At 43.3% G+C, this 21,177-nt stretch overlaps 2 protein-coding genes across 8 annotated transcripts in view; both read left to right on the top strand.

Moving 5' to 3' along the window:
• palm1a (paralemmin 1a) overlaps nt 1-5,863 on the top strand; it is a 64,994-nt gene extending 59,131 nt beyond the window's left edge. For all 5 annotated transcript variants that reach the window (XM_029706594.1, XM_029706593.1, XM_029706595.1 and 2 more), the window contains one exon: nt 440-5,863. In XM_029706594.1, the coding sequence (XP_029562454.1) occupies nt 440-1,044 (605 nt within the window). In that variant the 3' untranslated portion in view covers nt 1,045-5,863. The remainder of the gene's footprint in view (nt 1-439) is intronic.
• Nucleotides 5,864-6,599: 736 nt separating this feature from the next.
• misp (mitotic spindle positioning) lies at nt 6,600-20,933 on the top strand. 3 transcript variants are annotated; one of them, XM_029706591.1, is made up of 6 exons: nt 6,600-6,644; nt 6,972-7,181; nt 12,351-14,787; nt 19,414-19,667; nt 19,901-19,939; nt 20,046-20,933. In XM_029706591.1, the coding sequence occupies exons 2-6, from the start codon at nt 7,122-7,124 to the stop codon at nt 20,133-20,135; spliced, it is 2,880 nt and encodes a 959-aa protein (XP_029562451.1). In that variant the 5' UTR covers nt 6,600-6,644; nt 6,972-7,121; the 3' UTR covers nt 20,136-20,933. The 3 variants fall into 3 exon arrangements, with proteins under 3 accessions (XP_029562451.1, XP_029562450.1, XP_029562452.1); XM_029706590.1 differs by having other exon boundaries at nt 6,602-6,644; nt 19,411-19,667; XM_029706592.1 differs by lacking the exons at nt 6,600-6,644; nt 6,972-7,181 and adding an exon at nt 8,439-8,597 and having other exon boundaries at nt 19,411-19,667.
• The last annotated feature ends 244 nt before the right edge of the window (nt 20,934-21,177 follow it).

Genomic DNA, 21,177 nt, shown 5'->3' with positions numbered 1-21,177 from the left:
TGTGGCATTCGCTTTGTTTCCCCCTGCTCTCTTTCAGCTGCTCTCCTCTCCTTGCACTCCTTGTCTGCTTTTCTCGCTCCCCTGCTTCCTTCCCTGTGACTTGACTGTGACTGCCATCACTGGTCAGCTTCAGAGCACGTCATTGTTCTGAGTGGAGGTTTGTGGGAAAAGGGTGTCGCGTTAAATAGCCTCCCTCTCCTTGTTTCTCGAGTATCTAAAACGATTGTATAGGAGCCAGGTGGAAGCCATAGGTCCATGACATTGCTTTGGTCAGTCCAGTTGTATCAGATCATTCATGATTGCTTCAAGGAAGGATGCATTTTTTAAGAATTTGAACAGGGCCTAGTTCTCCATGCTCTCATGAGGAATGCTCTGGTTCTCTTCTGTCAATGACACATCTGTCTCTCTCGCTCTCTCTCTCTCTCTTTCTCTCTCGTAGTGGTACACGAGGTGAACGGGGAGAACGGGGTCCACCAACTCAGCGCCAATGAGGTGGACGAGCTCATCCACAAAGCCGACGAGTCCATGATGAGCGACGCCACCACCGCCGGCGCCACCTCCACTGCCCCCGTCGTCCCCACCGATGCTGAGTTAGCCGCGGAGCAGCAGACGACACCGCAGAAGGAGATCACTGGCATGAAGGCCAAGGCGGGCGGCGCCAGTCCCCAGTCTGGTGGAGGCGAGGTGGAGGCCAGTGCTGAGAACCCCGTCACCATGGTGTTCATGGGCTACCAAAGCGTGGAGGATGAGGCGGAAACCAACAAGGTGCTGGGCCTGGAGGGCACCGTCAAGGCCCAGCTGGTGGTCATCGAGGACGGCGAGGGCAAGAATGTGACGGTGGGGCCCAACCTCGCCACTGTGACCGTCACCGAGGGAGGCACCAAGGAAGAGCAGTCGCCCCCGCCCAACGGCAGCGCCGCCGACCCCGTTAAGACCCCCCAGGAGAAGGCCCCCGTGGGGGAGAAGGGGGGCGAGCCAGAGGGGGGCGCCACTGAGCTCAACAATAAGGAAAAGCAGCCCTGCAAGTGCTGCACCATCATGTGAGCCACTGTTGTGTGGGCGCATTCCCCCCGGGACTTGACTTTTCAAAGAGAAATGACAAACCAACAACAACCATAACGTGAAGAAAACCAACAAAAACTCACCCCTTTCCCGTTAGCCCCCCTCCCGACAAAAAAAGGCATAAATGTTCTGTATCTTTTGATAGCCGGCTGTTGTTTCCCAACTTCATTTTCATCTCTGTTTTATGTATTTCATTTTTCTCCTTTCATTCTTTTAACTTTTGTATTATTTTGGGCTGTGACTAAAACGGATGGTGCCAAAGGCGAGCCGTTCCCTGCGTTTTCACACTTTGAGGTTTCTGAGGGAGAGAGAGAGGAGGTAGAAAAGGAAAGATAGAGGGAGAGAAAGACAGAGGAACTGGTTCCTTCACACACCCAGCATTGTCCAACAAGCTTTTTTTTATGACATCTCTAATACACCGTCATGAGTTTTGTAATCTTAACTTTCTGTATGAAGGACAGATATATCTCTCTATATATCTATATATATAAATTCTTTATTTTAAAGATATATTTATTTGACTTTTTTGATTTTTTGAAAAAGCCCTGACAGAAGCATGTTATACATTGTGCTTTCTGTCCTCTGCTAGTGCATTTTAGATAAAAACATGGGGAAATATTTATGACTGATAAAGCTTGGATTTTGTTTTCCAGAAAGAAAAAAAAAAGAAAAGTGACTTTGGAATTTCTGAGACAGACACCAACCACACTGCTATTTGGAAGTGACATGCAATGAGACGTGATGTCGATGACGTCATTGTACTGTGTGCGTGTATGTATGTATATCCGTGCGTGTGTGTATGATCATGCATGGATGTGTGCTTGAATGTGTGTGTGTTGGATTACAATGGCCTCATTGGTCCTTATATCATCCTACACTATACTACCCACAATCCCCATCACCTCTTTTCTTTCTGGAAGAAAAAAACAATACTCGCTTATTTTTTTGTCAATTTCCTGCACCCAAATCAACAACACTAGTAATGAATTGAATAACATGCGTGAAGGTCTTTCATACCGAAGCTTGAGACTGATGAAATGAATACCCCTGTGTAAGCCTTGCCGTTTGTGTGGTTCACCCCCACTTAACTACATTACCCAGAATACAACTACCCTTTTAAAATAAATCATGTTGCTTACTGCTGCCTTTGTGATAACAGTATTAACCATTTTTCATTTAATTCAATGACATAATCCAAGCTCTGGCTCCTGATGTGATGACCTACCAACAACTGTGTTTTGATATGATGGTCGGCCTGGACAGGCCCTTCCAACATCCCAAAGATTTTCAGCTGGATATCAACTACTGTGGAATTGGTGCATAGAGCATAGTCTGTTGTTTTCAACCTTGGCACAGCAGCGCATATACTAAACTGTGTTGCAAATACTGTAAGAAGTTGCTCCATTCAGACTTTTAGGATGAGTGCCATTTGGAGAGGGTTGGAGGTCATATTGTATGTCGCCCTCAGAGTTGGTGTGGGAGGAGCTTCACTTTAAGAGTATTTGGTTTCCTGTTTTCCTGTTTGAACTCTACTGTTAGGCCCTGGTTTTGTCATTTAAGGGAAACAAAACCAAACAAAAGTTGAAGTAGGCCTACTTTTCAACCAGTGTATCTATCTATCTATCAACATGCTAGACCTGAGACAAAAAGCAGGGAATTTCAACGTTTTTACAGTCCAAGAATTTGACAGAATCCTTTTCCACTGCGAGTGACAAATTTCGCTCCAAATTCAATGTTGCAATAATTTTTTTATTTTCTTCACATATAATTTTTTTGCGGTGTAGGTAAAATTGAACAGCTGTGTTTTACTTTTGTGTGCGTTTTTGCTGCGTTATGAGTGCCTGTAGCTATAGAATATCTTACTTCTTACTTATTTTTGCCATCTTGGAGCCAAATTTCCAGCTGAGCTGAGGGTCATGTTATCATTGTCCAGTGTATTTTTCCAGTGGTGAGTTGAGTCAGTTGAGTTGAATTGGTCAAGCTAGGAGCCAGATCTCTTCAACCGACGCACTGACACGCTCATATGTAAACGTGGTCCATGTACTATTCGCATGCGGAATAAAACAAACATTTTGTTTTCAAAGATGGCTAAATAGTGGATGGTCTGCGTTATCTTGAAGTGAGTCAAAGATGTGAGCGCTCTCCAGCAAGAGGTTGACGGACCTTGCGTAATGTTTGCCTAATCCTCGTTTAATATTGTTCCATGTGCATTTGTACCTATCCATTGATATTTATAGAGCCCTATAGGTTATTTTAACGGTGTATGTCATTGGGCTCCCGAGTGGCGCAGTGGTCAAAGGCACTGCATCTCTGTGCAAGAGGGCATCACTACAGCCCCTGGTTCGAATCCAGGCTTTATCACATCCGGCCGTGATTGGGAGTCCCATAGGGCGGTGCACAATTGGCCCAGCGTCCCCGGGGTAGGCCGTCATTGTAAATGAGAATTTGTTCTTAACTGACTTTCCTAGTTAAAGAAAGGTTAAATAAATAAAAGTCTTTGTGAGGGTTCAAATCAAGAACGGGATAGACATAGATAAAAAAAAACAACTCTGATAACAAGGTCTGATAAGCCTTGTCAGAATAATGCTGGTGAATCCAGTGCATTGTAGAAAAAACCCCAATGGAACATCTGTTAATTTTATCATGTAAAATATATCATGAAATAATGTATTTTGCCAATCCCACCTCCTCCTGCGTGTTGAAATGGGCAGGGGCAATCGCTGATATGCCGACACGTTCTCCAATATGCTGCTCAGCATCCAGCAAGGAGGAAGGAGCAGAAAAAGCCACGTGACATGGCCTGACTCTGTAGACTGCTCTTTGTCTCGGTGAGTGGCCGCTGGTCATGACGAGGGTACAGAAATGTGCGTTACTCTATAAGACTGTCAGTATGGGGCGTTGGTCTAGAAGGTGTCCCGACAAACACTGCCTTCGATCCGCTCAGGCATCACTGAAGACCAGTCCTGGTCAAGTCATATTCCCACACTGCTGGATCTAAACCTATGCAAGAACTCCCATGCTAACGAATCACCATCTAGGCATAGCATATAGGACTAGCTACTGCAGCAGATAAGAGGCTTTTAGTTAATCAGTATATTACACAAAACAATTATCTCAAGGGCCAAGCATTGAACCATGGCCCATCCCTTCCTGTGTATGTGTTTATAAGATTATGCCTTTTTATTTCTGAAATACATTCTAGCTAACAGCTCATTACATATACAGTACATGTGGCTCAGTGACTGTTGGTTGGCATAGGTTAGGTTGGTCCATTTCAATATAAAAGGTGGGGGAAAAGGATTTCATATGTTGGCACTGCCAACTTGGTTGCACATGACATGTTGGGATGGCTAAATGTGGGTGGTGTGTTTCTGTGGTGCTAAATCATTGATACTGTCATATCTGACTGCTGAAGTTGAGATATTATGTTAGATATTATTTTCTGCAACTTGTGTTTTTAAGAAAATCACATATATTTCTATTTGCAGTAGGAAACAGTAGCAAGAGTCATTTGCTAGACACCTCAACAAGGAAGTGATTAATTGGTTACATTCCAAGATTATCTGAAGCAGAAACTGTGTTTTAAATGTTTTAAAATATTTTTCTTTTAAGAAAACATTTGCAACATTCATCTCAAAATGGAAAAACACGAACCGTACAAATGCACTTAGGTTGATCGAACTGAAACCCATGGCGTTCCTGGTCTAACTATTCACCCATACTATTAGAGTCAGAGAGAACATTGGTGACCTTAACGAAATCAAATTTGTTCATCCACTTTACAGTGAAATATGGTGACACTTAAAAGTTGAAGAAGACATGCAGGATACCTTCCTAATATTTCGATAGAGGAAATAATTACTTGGCACTTTCGGGAACAAGATGACACTGTTAATCGTATTTGCTCTATTGGCGCAGCCCATTTTGCTTCATCAACTTTGAGCTTCAAGGTAAACAAATGTCAATGTCGTTCAATGCCATTCTTATCAGGGGTAACGCATGGACACCTCCACTCTAAGTGCCCTCACTGAGCAGTAGCGGGAAGTTTTTCCTAACAACTGATCCAGGGTCAAATATTTTTCTATCCCTAATGTCTAAGGTTAGGATAGGGGTATAGGGTAATCCGATCCGAGATCTGTGGTGAAGGGTAACTTTTACCTCGAGCTCCTGTTGAATACCCAATACCCTTCCTTCTTTGGCCCCTTCCTCTTGGTGAGCTTGGTGCAGCGGCAGTGAGGCTTGTCGCCCCTGGCAACCCCAGGTCCTCCCACTCTGCACTGCCTGCACCGTGGTGCATTGCTTGCTGTTTGGGGTTTCAGGCTGGGTTTCTGTATAGCACTTTGTTGACATCGGCTGATGTAAAAAGGGCTTTATAAATACATTTGATTGATTGATGACTCTGCAGCAGCACCCCCTGTTGGTTTTTATTAATATTTACATTCCAGTTCTGACTTTCTCTCTCTCTACACACCCCCAATGCCTTGTAGTCTGGCCCCCGGCCAGGCATATTTTTTGTAAATGCATATATAAATATCTACATATAAATGTCTTTGTGCAAAACAAAATGTCTGTCGCTCTCTCGTCCTCTAGTGTAGACTCATAGATCCCCGTCCCTTCCCCAGTGACTCTGCGCTCATGGCAGTCAGTCAGTGGAGGGCCCAGGTAATAGAGTGAGTGCCCACAAACTGATGCTTTCGTATTGCTTTGTTAGTTGTGAAGGTCTGCTTTCTTACAAATTGGAAAGTGCTGTAGAGGAAAGTGTTTGAAAAGACAAATAAAAATGTGATGTGCTTCAAAGGTCTCTCCCAGTCTCTGTTTTGTTGTTGTGTTCCCTCCCTCCATCTTGAAAATAGTTTTCACCTCAGTCAGTACAAATTCGTGAAAGTGTGTGTGTGTGTGTGTGTGTGTGTGTGTGTCTTTAGCCTTGGTTCTTAGACTAAAGTTGAAATCCCCCTTGAGGTTTGCATCGATCTCGAAGGCCTGCATTGTGAAATCCTCACAGTCCTTTCCTATGAACAAAGGTCCTGCCCACTTATGCACCACAATGCAATGTTTTTACACTGCTAATCTAAGACCTGCTCCACCATTGTCATGGACACAGTCACCTGGCTACACAGTCACTGTTGGTAGAGGTGGGACTTTGTGTGCGCGTGTGTGCAGATGGCTCCTCTTTTGTCCGGCACTTTGTGATGGTCAGCAGCATTCCATTGCAATTCCCCTGCCCTCAGCAACAGACATGGGAGCAGTCACGCCACCCAACGCTTTGTGTTCTGGACCCCCCTTACCCTCTCACCCCCTTTTCACCCTCTCCCCCACCACAACCGGTCAATATCTCTGGACTAGCAGCTTTGATGGACAGGGTGTTGAGGGGGAGGATGGAGAGGGTGAGTGACAGATACCATTGGGGGGGTAACAGGGAGGGGTCTGGTCAGGGCCAAACCCCAGACCAAAACACCAGTGGAGTCCGGAGACCCAGCTGTTAGGCTTAACACGGTAGGGGATACGAGGGGGGTGCAGATCCAGACGGCAGAACACCTGCTGGAGAACCCAGACGTCTAGGAGGGCAAGTCTAGAACCGAGAGGTGAGTTAAGGAACGGGGCGAGGGTTGGGTCTTTGATTAAGCTACTGACCAAAAGAATCTAAGACAAATATTATGGTTCGGCACCAGAAATATTCCTTGTGTACTCAAATATGGACATTTGTGGAATGTGTACAGTCATTTTTAATTGCCAGATGAAATAAAACGTGAGGACTAATCAACCAAAAAAGCAACTGGAAGGTTCACCAAAATGTTAGTTTAATCAACGTTTTATTGATGTTATGTCTTATCCCAAAACTTTGAATTCAAATTCAATGTACTGTCTTTCCCATTGTTGACTCTTCTACCTCCCTCCCTCTCTCGTGTCAGAATGAGCACACCTGGCCTGAGTTGATCTTGATTGCCCCCCCTGCACCTGAATCCTGTCGCACAGAGAGCTGCCCGGACACATTCACCAACACGCTGAAACACACACAAGTGCTCTCTTACACACAGACAGACATACACTCACACTGCAGGATGTTCAAGTACACTCCTCCTTGGCAGGTGCTGTGTAACAGCATGGAGCATGAGACCAAGGTAAGACAACCGTTACCGCAAACACACAATGACAGGGGAAGTTACAACAATGTTAAAGGGATCCTGATTGCAGGCTAACAATTTGTTTTGCTTTGACATTCTCCATCCCCCCCTTACATTCTACACAGTTGGATCTGCATTGTTAATGTTTGTACCACAGCCATTGCAGCCTAGAGTCTTCCCATGGTTTCCATGATATTGGGGGGGAAAAAATAACTATGGCATTCATTGATTTAAATGTAATTTTGGACAAATACATCTCAATAGTACCCACTTTAATGTCTGTTTCATCTGTCATGCATTTGATTCCTAGATGTAAGACCATAGTGGTGTGAAGTAGATGTACAATCACAAACATTCCTTTGCCTTAATATGGATCTCAGTTTAGCTTACTATGTTTGTCATGACCCCTTCAAGTCTTTATTCAGAGTGACAAAGTTGATTGAAATACTCTGGTGTACTTGTACAAGGTAGTCACTAGAGCGCAGTAAAGCTATGTTCAGTGTGAACCTTCCCATTTCTCAAAGTGAATGCCTTCTTAAATGGAATGCCCTCTATCAGGGGTGTCATGCACCCCAAAAATCTGAGGGGGCACAGTATGTGAGGATGGCTGGGGGGTGAAAGACACCTGAAACAGCTTTTTCCTGCAATCTAGAGCCATAATCATTTTGCTTTATTTGATGTAAAAAATATGTATTTTTTTTTTCTGCATTTCTAAGTAATGAACATTTTGGCCATGATGACTCAAGCTCTTCCACTGGACTAGCTGTAGCAGTGACATCCTCTCAGGTGAACTTCAACCCCAAAGGAAGATTCTTCTTTTAACAGTTCACAGGCAACATACTGATGATGCCTCAGTACTTTTAAACTGTGTTCTTTTCTGTTTTTGTTTCCTTATGAGACCAATGATCGGTAAAGGGAATGGATATGTTCCCATAACAGTTTATCAAGTCATGTCAGTGGTCATGAAGGAAAGGAGAAGGAAGCTTCTGTACTGGGACACAAAATGATCACCAGGAAGTTAGCCAACTCATTCCTTTAGGTCAGGGTTCTCCGACTCCAGTCCTGGAGGGTTACTGGGTGAGCAGGCTTTTGTTTCAGCCCAGCACTCACTGACCGGTTACAAATAATCAACTAATTACAGACTTCACTTTGGACCACAGGTCATTTTTAATCTGGGTCATCTTGTGTGAGTTGCCTTGGCAATGTGAATGGGTTTCTCTTCTCTCCCTACCTTGTTATAGCGGTTTGTCAGTCTCGTGCACTTTTCCCTGTTCGGTAAGAGGGTGTGGCTTCAATAACTGACATGATATTGGCTGAACTTTGCCTGTGCTGTAGGGTGCTCAAAAGACAGAGAGAGAGAGTGGGAGACACAAGACAACAAACTTTTGTCTTGTTTGCGGTATACTAATTAAGGTAGGGTTAATTACTTCATTTTCCCAAATTAACTGTACTTTAGATCCAAATGCATTTCAATGGCATTATCGATACTTACATTATCTATGAATTGTAAGCACTTCAGTTAAGTGGCAGTTGGGTGAGCAGGTGCATTAGCTTAGAAGACACTGGTTGGATTTGCCATCTCGTCACACTGTCTACATTACTGAGTAATGACCTCTACTTCTTTTCAAAAGTTGATGTCAAATTAAACCCTTGTGCATTGACTGAGGGAAGTAAGCCTAATGTAAGTCTATTTCCCTATACACTTTTTTTGTGTTTATCAAGTAGTGGCTGTTCTCCATGTTTCTCCAAATGCTACAGCCTACCCTATTTGAGGACCTTGTATACCCTGGTCTCTGTAGCTACACATCCTGTACCCATGGGAACACCATCACATTGTTTATTTGCAAAATGTTCTCTTTTTTTCTTTTCTTTTTTGATTAGTAGAGCTTTAATGAGCAGTTGGCATGGTTGTCCTTTCAAGACACGAAAACTGGTTTGAAATCTGTATCGTCGACAGACAAGCTGTAGGGTATGACAACATGTATTTGGGCATTTATTTCAGACAGTCGATGAGTATATATATTAGCCTTGAATAAGCCACAATAGGCACTTTACTGACAGGAACTAGTGAGTGTTTCGTACACATACCAGTGTGAGGTAATAAATTAGTGGGGGCGAGGAGACTTGTGTATCTCCTGTCCCCCACCGATCACTCCTCTTCTCTCTCAGCCAATGAGCAAAGGGCAGAGGAGCCGATTCCAGAAAGTGGCGCTGAGAAGAGCTTATCAGGGGTACACAGTCCACTGTCACACAAGTGGTCACATGCGCGCATACACACACCGCAGGCTGCCTTAGAACTCTTGGGATAGTGCGTAACTTTTTAACCCAAAATGTATGTATATTTGTTGAAGAGCTTATTCTGACGTCAGCCAAAAGTCTTGGCATCTCAGGGAAGGTTAGGACTGGGTTTACTCCGGCCCATTTGTCTAGTGTTGTGCATCTGTCATGATTAGTTTTAATAATTCTGTGTCAGCAGGGTTACAATGACAATTGTGAAATGCAGGATTGTTTTGTCGATGTCAATTTAAATCACAATGTTGAATGGAGTGGAAGCTTCCAGGGGCTGTAGGTTTTACTCATTAGCCAACATGCTCGCATAGCAGTGAGGATGTTATGCTATAGAGATTCTAAGTGATACTGCTAGTTGCCATGAAATATTTTCCTTTTAATCCTTTGTGTGGCATATTAAAATGATTGACAAGTCAACCCGCCATTGCACCCAGCCTCCAGTGTAGTTAGTTCTACATCAGTTGAGTGGAGAGGAACTTATCTGTTTTCATTGGCCAAGACTATCTAATATCCTACTCTAGTATCAGTACTCCCACCTCCATGAGAAAGGAGTGAACACATTCCTCTCTCTCCCTCATTATGGTTCTTCATACATCTTCTGATAACTAGGCACTTTGAAAAGGAATTGTAGCTGCACACTCCTGGACAGGGTTCGCTAACCCTGTTCCTGGAGAGCTACCCCTCCTGTAGATTTTCCCTCCAACCCCAGTTGTAACAAACCTGATTTTTTTTTTAATTTTGTCAACCAGCTAATTATTAGAATCCGATGCTCTAAACCTACAGGATGGTAGTTCTCCAGCAGCAGGGTTGGAGAGCCCTGCTCTAGGTACATGTCTGCATGGTTAAGATTAAGGTTGATTTAATCCATTGCTTGAATAAATTGATAACGGTTGATAATCAATAACTACACTGAACAGAAATATAAACGCAACATGTAAAGTGTTGGTACCATGTTTCATGAGCTGAAATAAAAGATACCAGAAATGTTCCATACACACAAAAAGCTAATTTCTCTCAAATTTGGTGCACACATTTGTTTACATCCCTGTTAGTGAGCATTTCCCCTTTGCCAAGATAATCCATCCACCTGAGAAGTTTGGCAGATCAAATGGCATGATCATTACACCGGTGCATGTTGTGCTGGGGACAATAAAAGGCCACTCAAATGTGCAGTTTTGTCACACAATGCTAAAATATTTTAAAGGAGTGTGCAATTGGCATGCTGACTGCAGGAATGTCCACCAGAGCTGTTGCCAGATAATTTAATGTTACTTTCTATACCATAAGCTGCCTCCTTACGTTGTTTTAGAGAATTTGGCATTATGTCCAACACGTGTACGACAGCGTGTTCCAGTTCCTGCCAATATCCACCAACTTCGCACAGGAGAGGAGTGGGACAAGATAGTCTTCCCTGTGGCTCAGTTGGTAGAGCATGGTGTTTGCAACGCCAGCAATGGTGTGTGCAACGCCAGGGTTGTGGGTTCGATTCCCACGGGGGGCCAGTACAAAAAAAATGCATGAAAGGAAATTAAATGTATGAAATGTATGCATTCACTACTGTAAGTCGCTCTGGATAAGAGTGTCTGCTAAATGACTAAAATGTAATTCCAGCGGCCACAATCAACAACCTGATCAGCTCTATGCGAAGGACATGTGTCGCGCCGCATGAGGCAAATAGTGGTCACCAGATACTGACTGGTTTTCTAATCCACGCTGCTACTTATATATATATATATATATATATTTTTTTTAAAGGCATCTGTGACCAGACCAACAGATGCATATCTGTATTCCCAGTCATGAAATCCTTAGATTAGGGCCTAAGGAATTTATTTCAATTGACTGATTTCCTTTATATTAACTAACTCATTTTACTGATGGCAATTTGAATGCACAGCAATACTGTGACGGAATCCTGAGGCCCATTGTGAGACTTAGATTTTATTTTTAAAGGTCTGTGACCAACAGATACATACTGTTTCTGTATTCTCATGTGAAATCATTGATTAGGGCCTAATGAATATTCTTCAATTGACTGATATCCTCATATGAACTGTAACTCAGTAAAATCGTTCATTGTTTCACGTTGCATTTATATTTTTGTTCAGTATATAAAAGCTTGACTGTGAGTTGTGCCGATAAATACCAATCCATGTACAATATTATGAATCGGAATGTCTTGGCTAAGACGGGAACAGTATTTATGGATCTTCAAACAGTATCACAGCAATGGATCTGGTAATCCTCCATACAGGAACTTCAAAGTTTGCAATAAATAGAGGTCTGACTGAGATGATTGAACCTTGTGTGTAATTCCCTTGCATGCCAGCTTAACATTCCTTAGTTGCCTTCTAGACGACGCAGACATCTTCATCTTTTTAGACCTCACACATTGGTTTGCTCTACATTTTCTCAGTTTGAGTTCTCGTGTCTTTCCTGATGAGCTAGGTTTACTGCAAACACGGTCTCTCATTCTCATGCGGAAGTAGGCATTACATTTAAGCTATAAATGTTATTGGCAACTTTTATATTGGTATTCCAAAGCATATCTCAGCATCCTGTCTTGCACAACTTTTTTTTTATTTCCCTTGTTAAAAGAGATTCCTGTAAACCATAAACCCATGAAGTGTTATGCAACTAATTTCATTTTGGTGGCACAAGCCGTATTCTGTAATATCTGTGATATGCAAAGATGTAGCTACTCAGTGTCTTCAATGAAATATTGAATTGTAATTTCTTAGAAGTATTTGGACAGTGGAGGGCTTGTTTGATTGGTTATAATGATCCAGTTGCCACTTGACCATTTAATCTTTCTTAATTATTATATTGCTTAAGTGTTGGCCTATATTTTTTACATCTTTTTTTTAATGGTTGCAGAGACTCTCAGTTGCTGCACCTGATGATTCCCAGGATGTGTTGACCCAGGAGGAGGGAGACCAGATTGGAACACTATCTCACCAGCTACCTGCTGCAGAAATCTCACCGTCTACACAGGAAGACACCACATTCCAAGGAACCATGGAAAGCACACCCAGAAAGTGGGTGCTTCAGCCCATGTCACCCAAACTGGAGCTGGCAGTAGACCTTCGCACTATGCTCAGCCCCACCACTGATGAGCCCTTAAGCCTGGACCGGGGCTGGATCTACAACCGGAATGACAACTCTTCGGCTTTCAGTTTTGACAGCATCTCCGTGACCCGCACCCAGTCCACAGTTATCGTATCCACCCAGCAGAAGGTGTCCCGGGATGTGGTGGTGCAGGCCAGGCAGGTGGCTGTGTCAGAGGAAGATTGCGGCAACACCAGCGAAGACTGGCAACCCAGTAGCCCTAGCAGTGCAGGGAGCACGGGCTCCCAACGTGGCTTTTACTCCTTTGTGGATGATCCGGTGAGCCCCGAGGCGGAGATGAACGAAGCCTGGATGGTGTCCCCAGAGAGACAAGCCAAGTTGGCGACCCTGAAAGAGGAAAGCAGCTTCAAACTGCAGACATACGCCAGTGGGAAGAAGCCAGGTAGTCTGTTCGAGGAGGACGAGGACTCCCGCTACCAGGTGAACACCAACGGTGCCCAATTGAAGACGGAGGAGGAGGAGAAGCAGCTTAGGCAGGAGATCATCCACAGTCAAGCCCCCAAAAAGATTCCCACATTCAGGGAGCAGTGGAGTGCACTCGAAACCCTGGATCTCAGCAAATCACCCAACAAGTTGCTCGACGGGTTCAGCTTGTGCTATGGGCCAAGCAGCATCAACTCTGAGTCCACACCAGCAGCTGAGCCATGCACTATCGACAACGAACAGATCAACTTCAGTGCAGCACGGGAGCAGTTCCTAAAGATGGAACAGTCCAGGCTCAACCCATTCCTACAGAGTCCCAGCTCTCTAAAACCACAAAGAAGACTGTGGCGGTCAGAAGACAGCTTGCTATCACCAAGGAGCGAGAAAAAAGACTACCACTCTGCGAAATGGTTTAACCAAAGTCTGACCCCAGTGAAACGTCAGGACAAATGGGAAAATGTCGCTGGCAGAAAGGTGTACCGCACAGAGGAGAGGGTAACCAAGAGGCAGAGTAGCCTGTTTGACGACCTTGACTCTGGACTGGAGGATCTATCGGGTGACACAAGTGTTGGCTACACAAGTGACGGAAGCACGTCCAATGACAACCCTCAGCCAGAAAGCAAGGGCACCCAATCGGTAAGTGGTTACAGAGAGACGCCCATAGAGAGGGAGATTCGTATCGCTCAGGAGAGAGAAGAGAGTCTTCGGCGATTGCGGGGCATCAAGCACACCGACGTCCAAGAGATGGTGGAGGTCAAGTCTCTGCTCTCCCAGCCTACACCACCACTGTTGCCTGTTAAGGCAAATAAGAAGAACCGGGTGAGCTTCTTCATCCAGCGCGAGATCAAAAAGGACAGCCAGAGGGAAGAAGACTTGTTGCACCAGGGGAGAGTCCCAGGTCTGTATGACTGGGGAACTCCTCAGGAACTGGAGGATCGGAGAAAGATCTTTGAGCTTAGAGACCAATCTGGAGCCGAGGTCGAGACGATGAAAAGGGCTTGGTCATCACCCAGGGTCATTGTGAGGAGTAGCAGCTCAGATACGGAAGGCTACCCTTCCCCTTGCTGCCCTCACCGGCACTCAGAAGAGACCGAGTTGTACATCGGCAGCATGAGCGCCACTCCAAGCGTCAATACCACCAGCAAAGGCTGGAGTTCAGAGTCCCAAGACCTCAATAGAGTACTGCCAAGCAGGTTCCCAGAGGAGAGCATCATGTTGAAAGGCAATGAGACCAGTAAGGCAGAAAGCGCTCAAGTCACAGTGGTGGTGAAGACAAGTACTAGTGAAATAGTAAATTACCCATCGTGGTTAGTGGAAAGAAAGAAGCCAGTTCCAGTCAGAGGCTCCTCGACTAAAGAAGCCTCCTCTTCGTCATCCTCACCTACACCCACTACTTTTGCAGTGCAGGTGTCTGAACTGAGTGATGAGCCTATTCCAACCTGGAGGGCGCACCTGGATTCTGGCGGCCTGCGACCTCGAAGACCAAACGCTCCAGATATTATCCAGAAGGAGATTGAGCAGGATCTGAAACGTGAGCAGGAGCTCCGGGAACTGCGGGAATCCAGTGGCCTGTCTGCCTCTATGGAAGGAAACCTGGACTGTATAGAACGAAACACTGAAGACGCATTTCAATCGCAAAGCCTGCGAAGAGTCATTGTGGAACAGGAAGAGTCTGTCTTCTCTGAGAGCCCTTCACTTCCAGTAGAGCAGACGAGCTTGGCCAGATGGTCCTACTCATCTATCACTCCAGTATCAATGCTAGGTAGGATGGTTCAGTCCATTTATCCATAGACAAATCTATACAATTACAAGACTACATAACAGGAATTATTCATGGTGGCAATATCTTATACTTGTTTTTGGCTTGATTTAAGCAAATGTCTACATGCACCAATTGTCAAATGTCCTCACAATTCTAGCTTTAAGTAGAATTGTTTGTCTTGTTTACTGCTGGCTTTCTTAGACTGGAAGACATGACAAACTTAATTAGAACCTGAACTTTGGTCATATATGGGCAGAGGAACCAATGCTGTGTTACCAGCCATGATTAATCATTGACACAAAGGCTGTTACTTTGCATCAAAAAGGCTAAAATAAGTCAGGAAAAACAGAACAGTGAATAATTGAATAATTTCTTCCTTCTTTATTGTGGCTTTTCCTGATGCACTGAAATTGTGGTTCAAGGCCCAGCGCGGTTAAAAACGTGCTTGACCTGTGTTTAATACATATTTCCACATTGAGGTTAGAATAATATTGTAAAAATTATGATAATGCCCTTTTAGTGTAAGATGTTTGAAAAGACCACCTGAAATTCCTGCCTGTTTTAGTGGGATGGAGTTTTGACCTGCCTGGTGACATCACTAGGTGGAAAATTAGTTAATAGACCAATAAGAAAGAGTTCCAAACCTCTCTGCCAGTAAGAGCTAGTTTCAGCTTTCCCATCCCCACTCAGACCACTCCCAGACAGTCCTAGCAAAATTGCCTGAGATTGTTCTTAGCTAAGAAGCCATTTCTGTTTCTTTTTGACAATTTTAATTGAAAATAATCACAGTAAGGTACCAAATGATTTGATATTGAGATAAAAAATGGCTGCACTGGACCTTAAGATTATTCTACATCGTCACATTGAAGGGCCAATGCAGCTGTTTTTATCTCAATATCAAACAGTACCTTACTGTAATAGTTTTCCATTAAAATGGTCAAAAACAGCATTTTAGCTAAATTTTCTCAAGCTAAAATTTAGCTAGGACTGCATGCAACACTCACGACCGAGTTCCAAACTGCCTCTGGAAGCAACGTCATCACAATAACAGTTCGTCGAGAGCTTCATGAAATGGTTTTACATGGCCAAGCAGCCGCACGCAAATCTAAGATCACCATGCACAATGCCAAGCCTCGGCTGGAGTGGTGTAAAGCTCGCTGCCATTGAGCAGTGGAAATGTGTTCTCTGAAGTGATGAATCACGCTTCACCATCTGGCAGTCCGACAGACTAATCTGGGTATGATGGATAAGAGAGCACTACCTGCCTGAATGTATAGTGCCAACTGTAAAGTTTGGTGGAAGAGGAATAATGGTCTGGGGCTGTTTTTCATGGTTCGGGCTAGGCCCTTTAGTTCCAGTGATGACAAATCTTAACGCTACAGCATATAATGACATTCTAGACCAGGGATGGGAAACTCCTGTCCCCGAGGGCCTGATTGGTGTCACACTTCTCCATCCCTAGCAAAAACAGCTGATTAATCAAATTGCATTCTAAACGGAAGATCATGATTAGGTGATTATTTGAGTCGGGTGTGTTAGCTGGGGCAAAACTGTGGCACCAATCAGGCCCTCGAGGACTGGAATTGCCCACGCCTGTTCTAGACGATTCTGTGCTTGCAACTGTTTGGGGAAGGCCCTTTACTGTTTCAGAATGACAGTGACCCCTTGCGCAAAGCGAGGTCCGTACAGAAATTGTTTCTCAAGATCGTTGTGGAAGAACTTGACTGGCCTGCACAGAACCCTGACCTTAACCCCATCAAACAGCTTTGGGATGAATTGGAACGGTGACTGAAAGCCAGGCCTAATCACCCAACATCAGTGCCGACCTCGCTAATGCTCTTGTGGCTGAATGGAAGCAAGCCCCCGCAGCAATGCTCCAAATTGTAGTGGAAAGCCTTCTCAGAAGAGTAGAGGCCAACTACATATTATTGCCCATGATTTTGGAATGAGATGTTCGACAAGCAGGGGTCCACATACTTTTTGTCGTGTAGTTTCATCAGCTGTTGTACAATATCATACAAAACACAGGAAAAACAGTTTTGACTGCACTGGGCCTTTTTTAAAACTAGTGTTACGGCAAGATGTCTACCAGTGTCCATTTTCATAGAGTCGAGTGTGTACAATGGTATGACTACAATTCGGCTGTCATTATGTACAGTGCCTTCAGAAAGTGTTCATACCTCTTGACTTATTCCACATTTTGTTGTTACAGCCTGAATTCCAAGTAGATTAAATGTATTTGCTCACATGTCAAAATGAAAACATGTTTTTAGATATTTTTGCAAATGTATAAAAAATGAAATACAGAAGTATCTCATTTACATAAGTATTCACCCCCTTAGTCAATACTTTGTAGAGGCAATTTTGCACCGATTTACAGCTGCGAGTATTTCTGGGTAAGTCTCTAAGAGCTTCCACACCTGGATTGTGCAACATTTGCCCATATTATTTTCAAAATTCTTCAAGCTCTGTCAAATTGGTTGCTAGACAACCAATTTCAGGTCTTGCCATAGATTTTCAAGTAGATATAAGTCAAAACTGTAACTCGGCCACTCAGGAAAATTCACTGTCTTCTTGGTAAGCAACTCCAGTCTAGTGGAATGCAGACTGAACCAGGTTTTCCTTTCGGATTTTGCCTGTGCTTAGTTCCATTCAGTTTTTGTTTTTTTTTATCCTGAAAAAATCCTCAGTCCTTAACAATTACAAGCATACCCATAACATGATGCAGCCACCACTATGCATGAAAATATGGGGAGTGGTGCTCAGTAATGTATTGGATTTGCCCCAAACATACATTAACACTTTGTATTCAGGATAAAAAGTTAATTGCTTTCTGACTTGTTGCAAACAGGATGCATGTTTTGGAATATTTGTATTCTGTACAGGCTTCCTTGATCCATCATCTGTTTTCTCCTATCACAGCCATTAGTCTGTTTTAAAGTCCCCATTAGCCTCTTGGTGAAATCCCTGCTTCTTTTTTTACCATCTACCAATAGGTGCCCTTTTTGCGAGTCATTAAAACCCCTCCCTGGTCTTTGTAGTTGAATCTGTTTGAAATTCACTGCTCGACTGAGGGACATTACAGATAATTGTCTGTGTGGGTTACAGAGATGAGGTAGTCATAAAAACAATTATGTAACACAGTGAGTCCATGCAACTTGCTAATCACATTTTTACTCCTGAACTTGCCATAACAAAGGGATTGAATACTTATTGACACAAGACATTTCAGCTTTTCATTTTTTTTACATAATTCCACTTCCTGTTGAGTTGTATGAATATTTTTAACCCCTTATTTCCTAAATGTTTTAAACAATTGCATATAGCTTAGTAGAACCCCCTCCGCCGGCTTAGACGGGGCTTAGACTTATGGGTTAAATATGGTTACGCATGTGTATTGCTCTAATAAACTTCCGTATACTATGAACACCGCCTTAATCATTCTCCTAGTCAAAAAATAAATAGGTTTAAAAATAATTAGCAAAGCCAACAGATTAGAAACTAGTCTTTCCAAAATAATACATTCTGATCAAACGGGTTTTATGATAGTCTGACACTCCAGTCAACAGGCGCCTCTGACATCATGCATCTCGCTTCCCGAACAGAGTCAATATGACCTTCCTGAACTTGGCACTCGAGGAATTTGGTTTTAGTACATCTATATGCAAATGGTTTAAACTTTTTTTCTCTAGCTCACCACAAGCCTTGATAATTCAGTTCAGTTGTAGGCATCCGATTCGCAAAATAAGTCTTTACACTGATATTCTGATGTTCGTACAAGAATCCAATCGATCATTAGAACATGTGCACTCGACAATCAACATATTCAGCAGTGTATCAGGATATAAGATTAACTGTGACAAATCCGAGATCCTCATAAATGTATTTAACTGGAACTCTGGCCAAAACTCTCCCCTTCAGATGGTCAGTCAATTTGAGATGACCGTGTCTTAAAGTAATGATGGACTGTCTTTTCTCTTTGCTTATTTGAGCTGTTCTTGCCATAAAATGGACTTGGTCTTTTACCAAATAGGGGTTTCTTCTGTATACCACCCCTACCTTGTCACAACACAAATGATTGGCTCAAACGCATTAAGAAGGAAAGAAATTCCACAAATGTAACTTAATATGGCACACCTGTTAATTGAAATGCATTCCAGGTGACTACCTCATGAAGCTGGTTGAGAGAATGCCAAGAGTGGGCAAAGCTGTCAAGGCAAAGGGTGGCTACTTTGAAGAATATCATAAATATTTCGATTCAAATAAAATTCGTTATTACATGATTCCATATCTGTGTTATTTCATAGTTATGTCTTCACTATTCTTCAATGTAGAAAATAGTAAAAATAAAGAAAAACCCTTACATGAGTAGGTGTGTACAAACTTTTGACTGGTAGTGTGTGAGATGAATTTGCACCGTATTAAAAATAACAATTCCACTTCGACATTACGGGGTTGTGTGTGTAGGCCAGTAAAACAAAGTGGAAAAAGTCAAGGGGTATACTTTCTGAAGGCACTGTAGTTTTCATGTTGCATTCAACTTACATTTCGAATGTACTCTTAACACAATTACAAGCATGCATGTGCTAACTCAATGTTTCTCTTTCTTCCCCCCCGATAAAGCGGACAGCGCATCTCGCTTTTCCACCTCCGTTCGACCCACTCCCCGTCTTCCCTCCTTTTCCATAGTCACTGCCCAGCCATGGGGCTCCCCACGGCCCACCTCCCCTGTGGTGAGCAGGGTTACCCACCTGTTGCCTGCTAGCCCGTGGGTAGAGATGGGTGGCTCCCCTGGGACCCCCATGCAAAAGGGCCTGACCGAAACCCTACTAGAGGACTTTGAAGAGAGGAGAATCAAACTGAAGCTGGAAGAGAATGCTGTGAGGAAAGACTCTAGTTATTGATGCTGTCTACATACATTGAAAATCCATTATAGACATAAGACATTTAGGCACAGTTTGGAAAGAAATACAGCAATGCAACATGCCTACAAAAGAGTACTGATAGTGTTGGCGAAACCATGTACATCTTGTGAGACTTCTCAATTCATAGGTTTTATATTCTACAATGATGGTGTGCTAGTTGTTAAATTTGACTTTTCTGTTACCTCTAGTATGCAGGAATTCAGCCTACTGATGATGTGAACAATGAAGTAAGTGGTTGCTCTTCTCTCTGCTGATATCCATTGAATAATTTGTCTCAGAGAAGGCCTTTATCACAGGTCCAATATGATGTTGATGCTATTTCTTCCATTGCAGGTCTTGGAGGCGACCCGCGTCACCAGGCACAAAAACAAGCGGGCACTGCGCTGGGAGGCTGGCGACTACACCAAGGAGGACAGCCAATGAGTCCACCAGCCTTCTCCGCTGGAGGGTGAGAGAGGGTGGAAAGCCGAAGAAGAGATGAACAACAGGCATTTTAGGGAAGTTGTCCCATCTCAGCACATATGAATATACTCCGTCTACACACTAACTGGCTGAACTAATGATTGGTCCACTTTGTGATAACCCCCCGTCCATCATCTGCCACCTGAGCATTGCCCCGACTAGAGCAGGTACCCTTCCACGATTTATAAGAGAAAGATGAACTGAAAAATATATTTAATAAAGACAAGACAGGTTTTAGCTGAGGCAGAAAATGGAGAGGACTGGAAATGGTATTTAAGAGGAGTTCTACGCCTGCTTAGAATGCATTGCCTTGTTTTGGGATGAACACGGTGTATGAGTTATTTTTAAGTCTGGCAGTCACTGCTAGGTAGCTTTGATCAGGCCCATCTGCCCTCAAAAGGCTGCATAGAAAATGAGTGAGGGAGCTATTATTGTCTTGTCAGTTGTGCTTTGCAAAGCAAAAACAAGCAAGAAACCATCAGATATCCATTATGTATTTAATAAGGTAAACATTTCCAAACCAATATCCAGTCCAATGAAGCACTTGCAGTACAGTCTTCAAGAAATGTTGACTTTTGTTTAATTAATATGAAATAATATCTAATAAAGAGTTAGCTACAGCTGATACAGTATGTTTGTTCTTAATTTGACTTGAATGTGCTGTGAGAGCAGCAGACTTGCAGACAACATGAACCTGCCAGGTTCTTATGTAATTACTGCCTTTCTTAGGTAATGTGTTATAAAAATACTTAAGTTGTTTTTTTGGGGTAATTGTACTTTACTATTTATACTTTTGGCAACTTTTACTACATTCCTGAAGAAAATGTACTTTTTACTCCATTTTCCCTGAAACACAAAAGTACTTACATTTTTCTTAGCAGGACAGGAAAATGGTCTTATTCATACTTGGCAAGAGAACATCCCCTGGTCATCCCTACTGCCTCTGATCTGGCGGGCTCACCAAACACATGCTTCGTTTGTAAATGATGTCTGAGTGTTGGAG

The sequence above is a fragment of the Salmo trutta genome, chromosome 22, assembly GCF_901001165.1.
Source record: "Salmo trutta chromosome 22, fSalTru1.1, whole genome shotgun sequence".
Lineage (NCBI taxonomy): Eukaryota > Metazoa > Chordata > Actinopteri > Salmoniformes > Salmonidae > Salmo > Salmo trutta.
The sequence above is the reverse complement of the archived record's forward strand: the minus strand, read 5'-3'. Positions and strand labels throughout refer to the sequence as shown.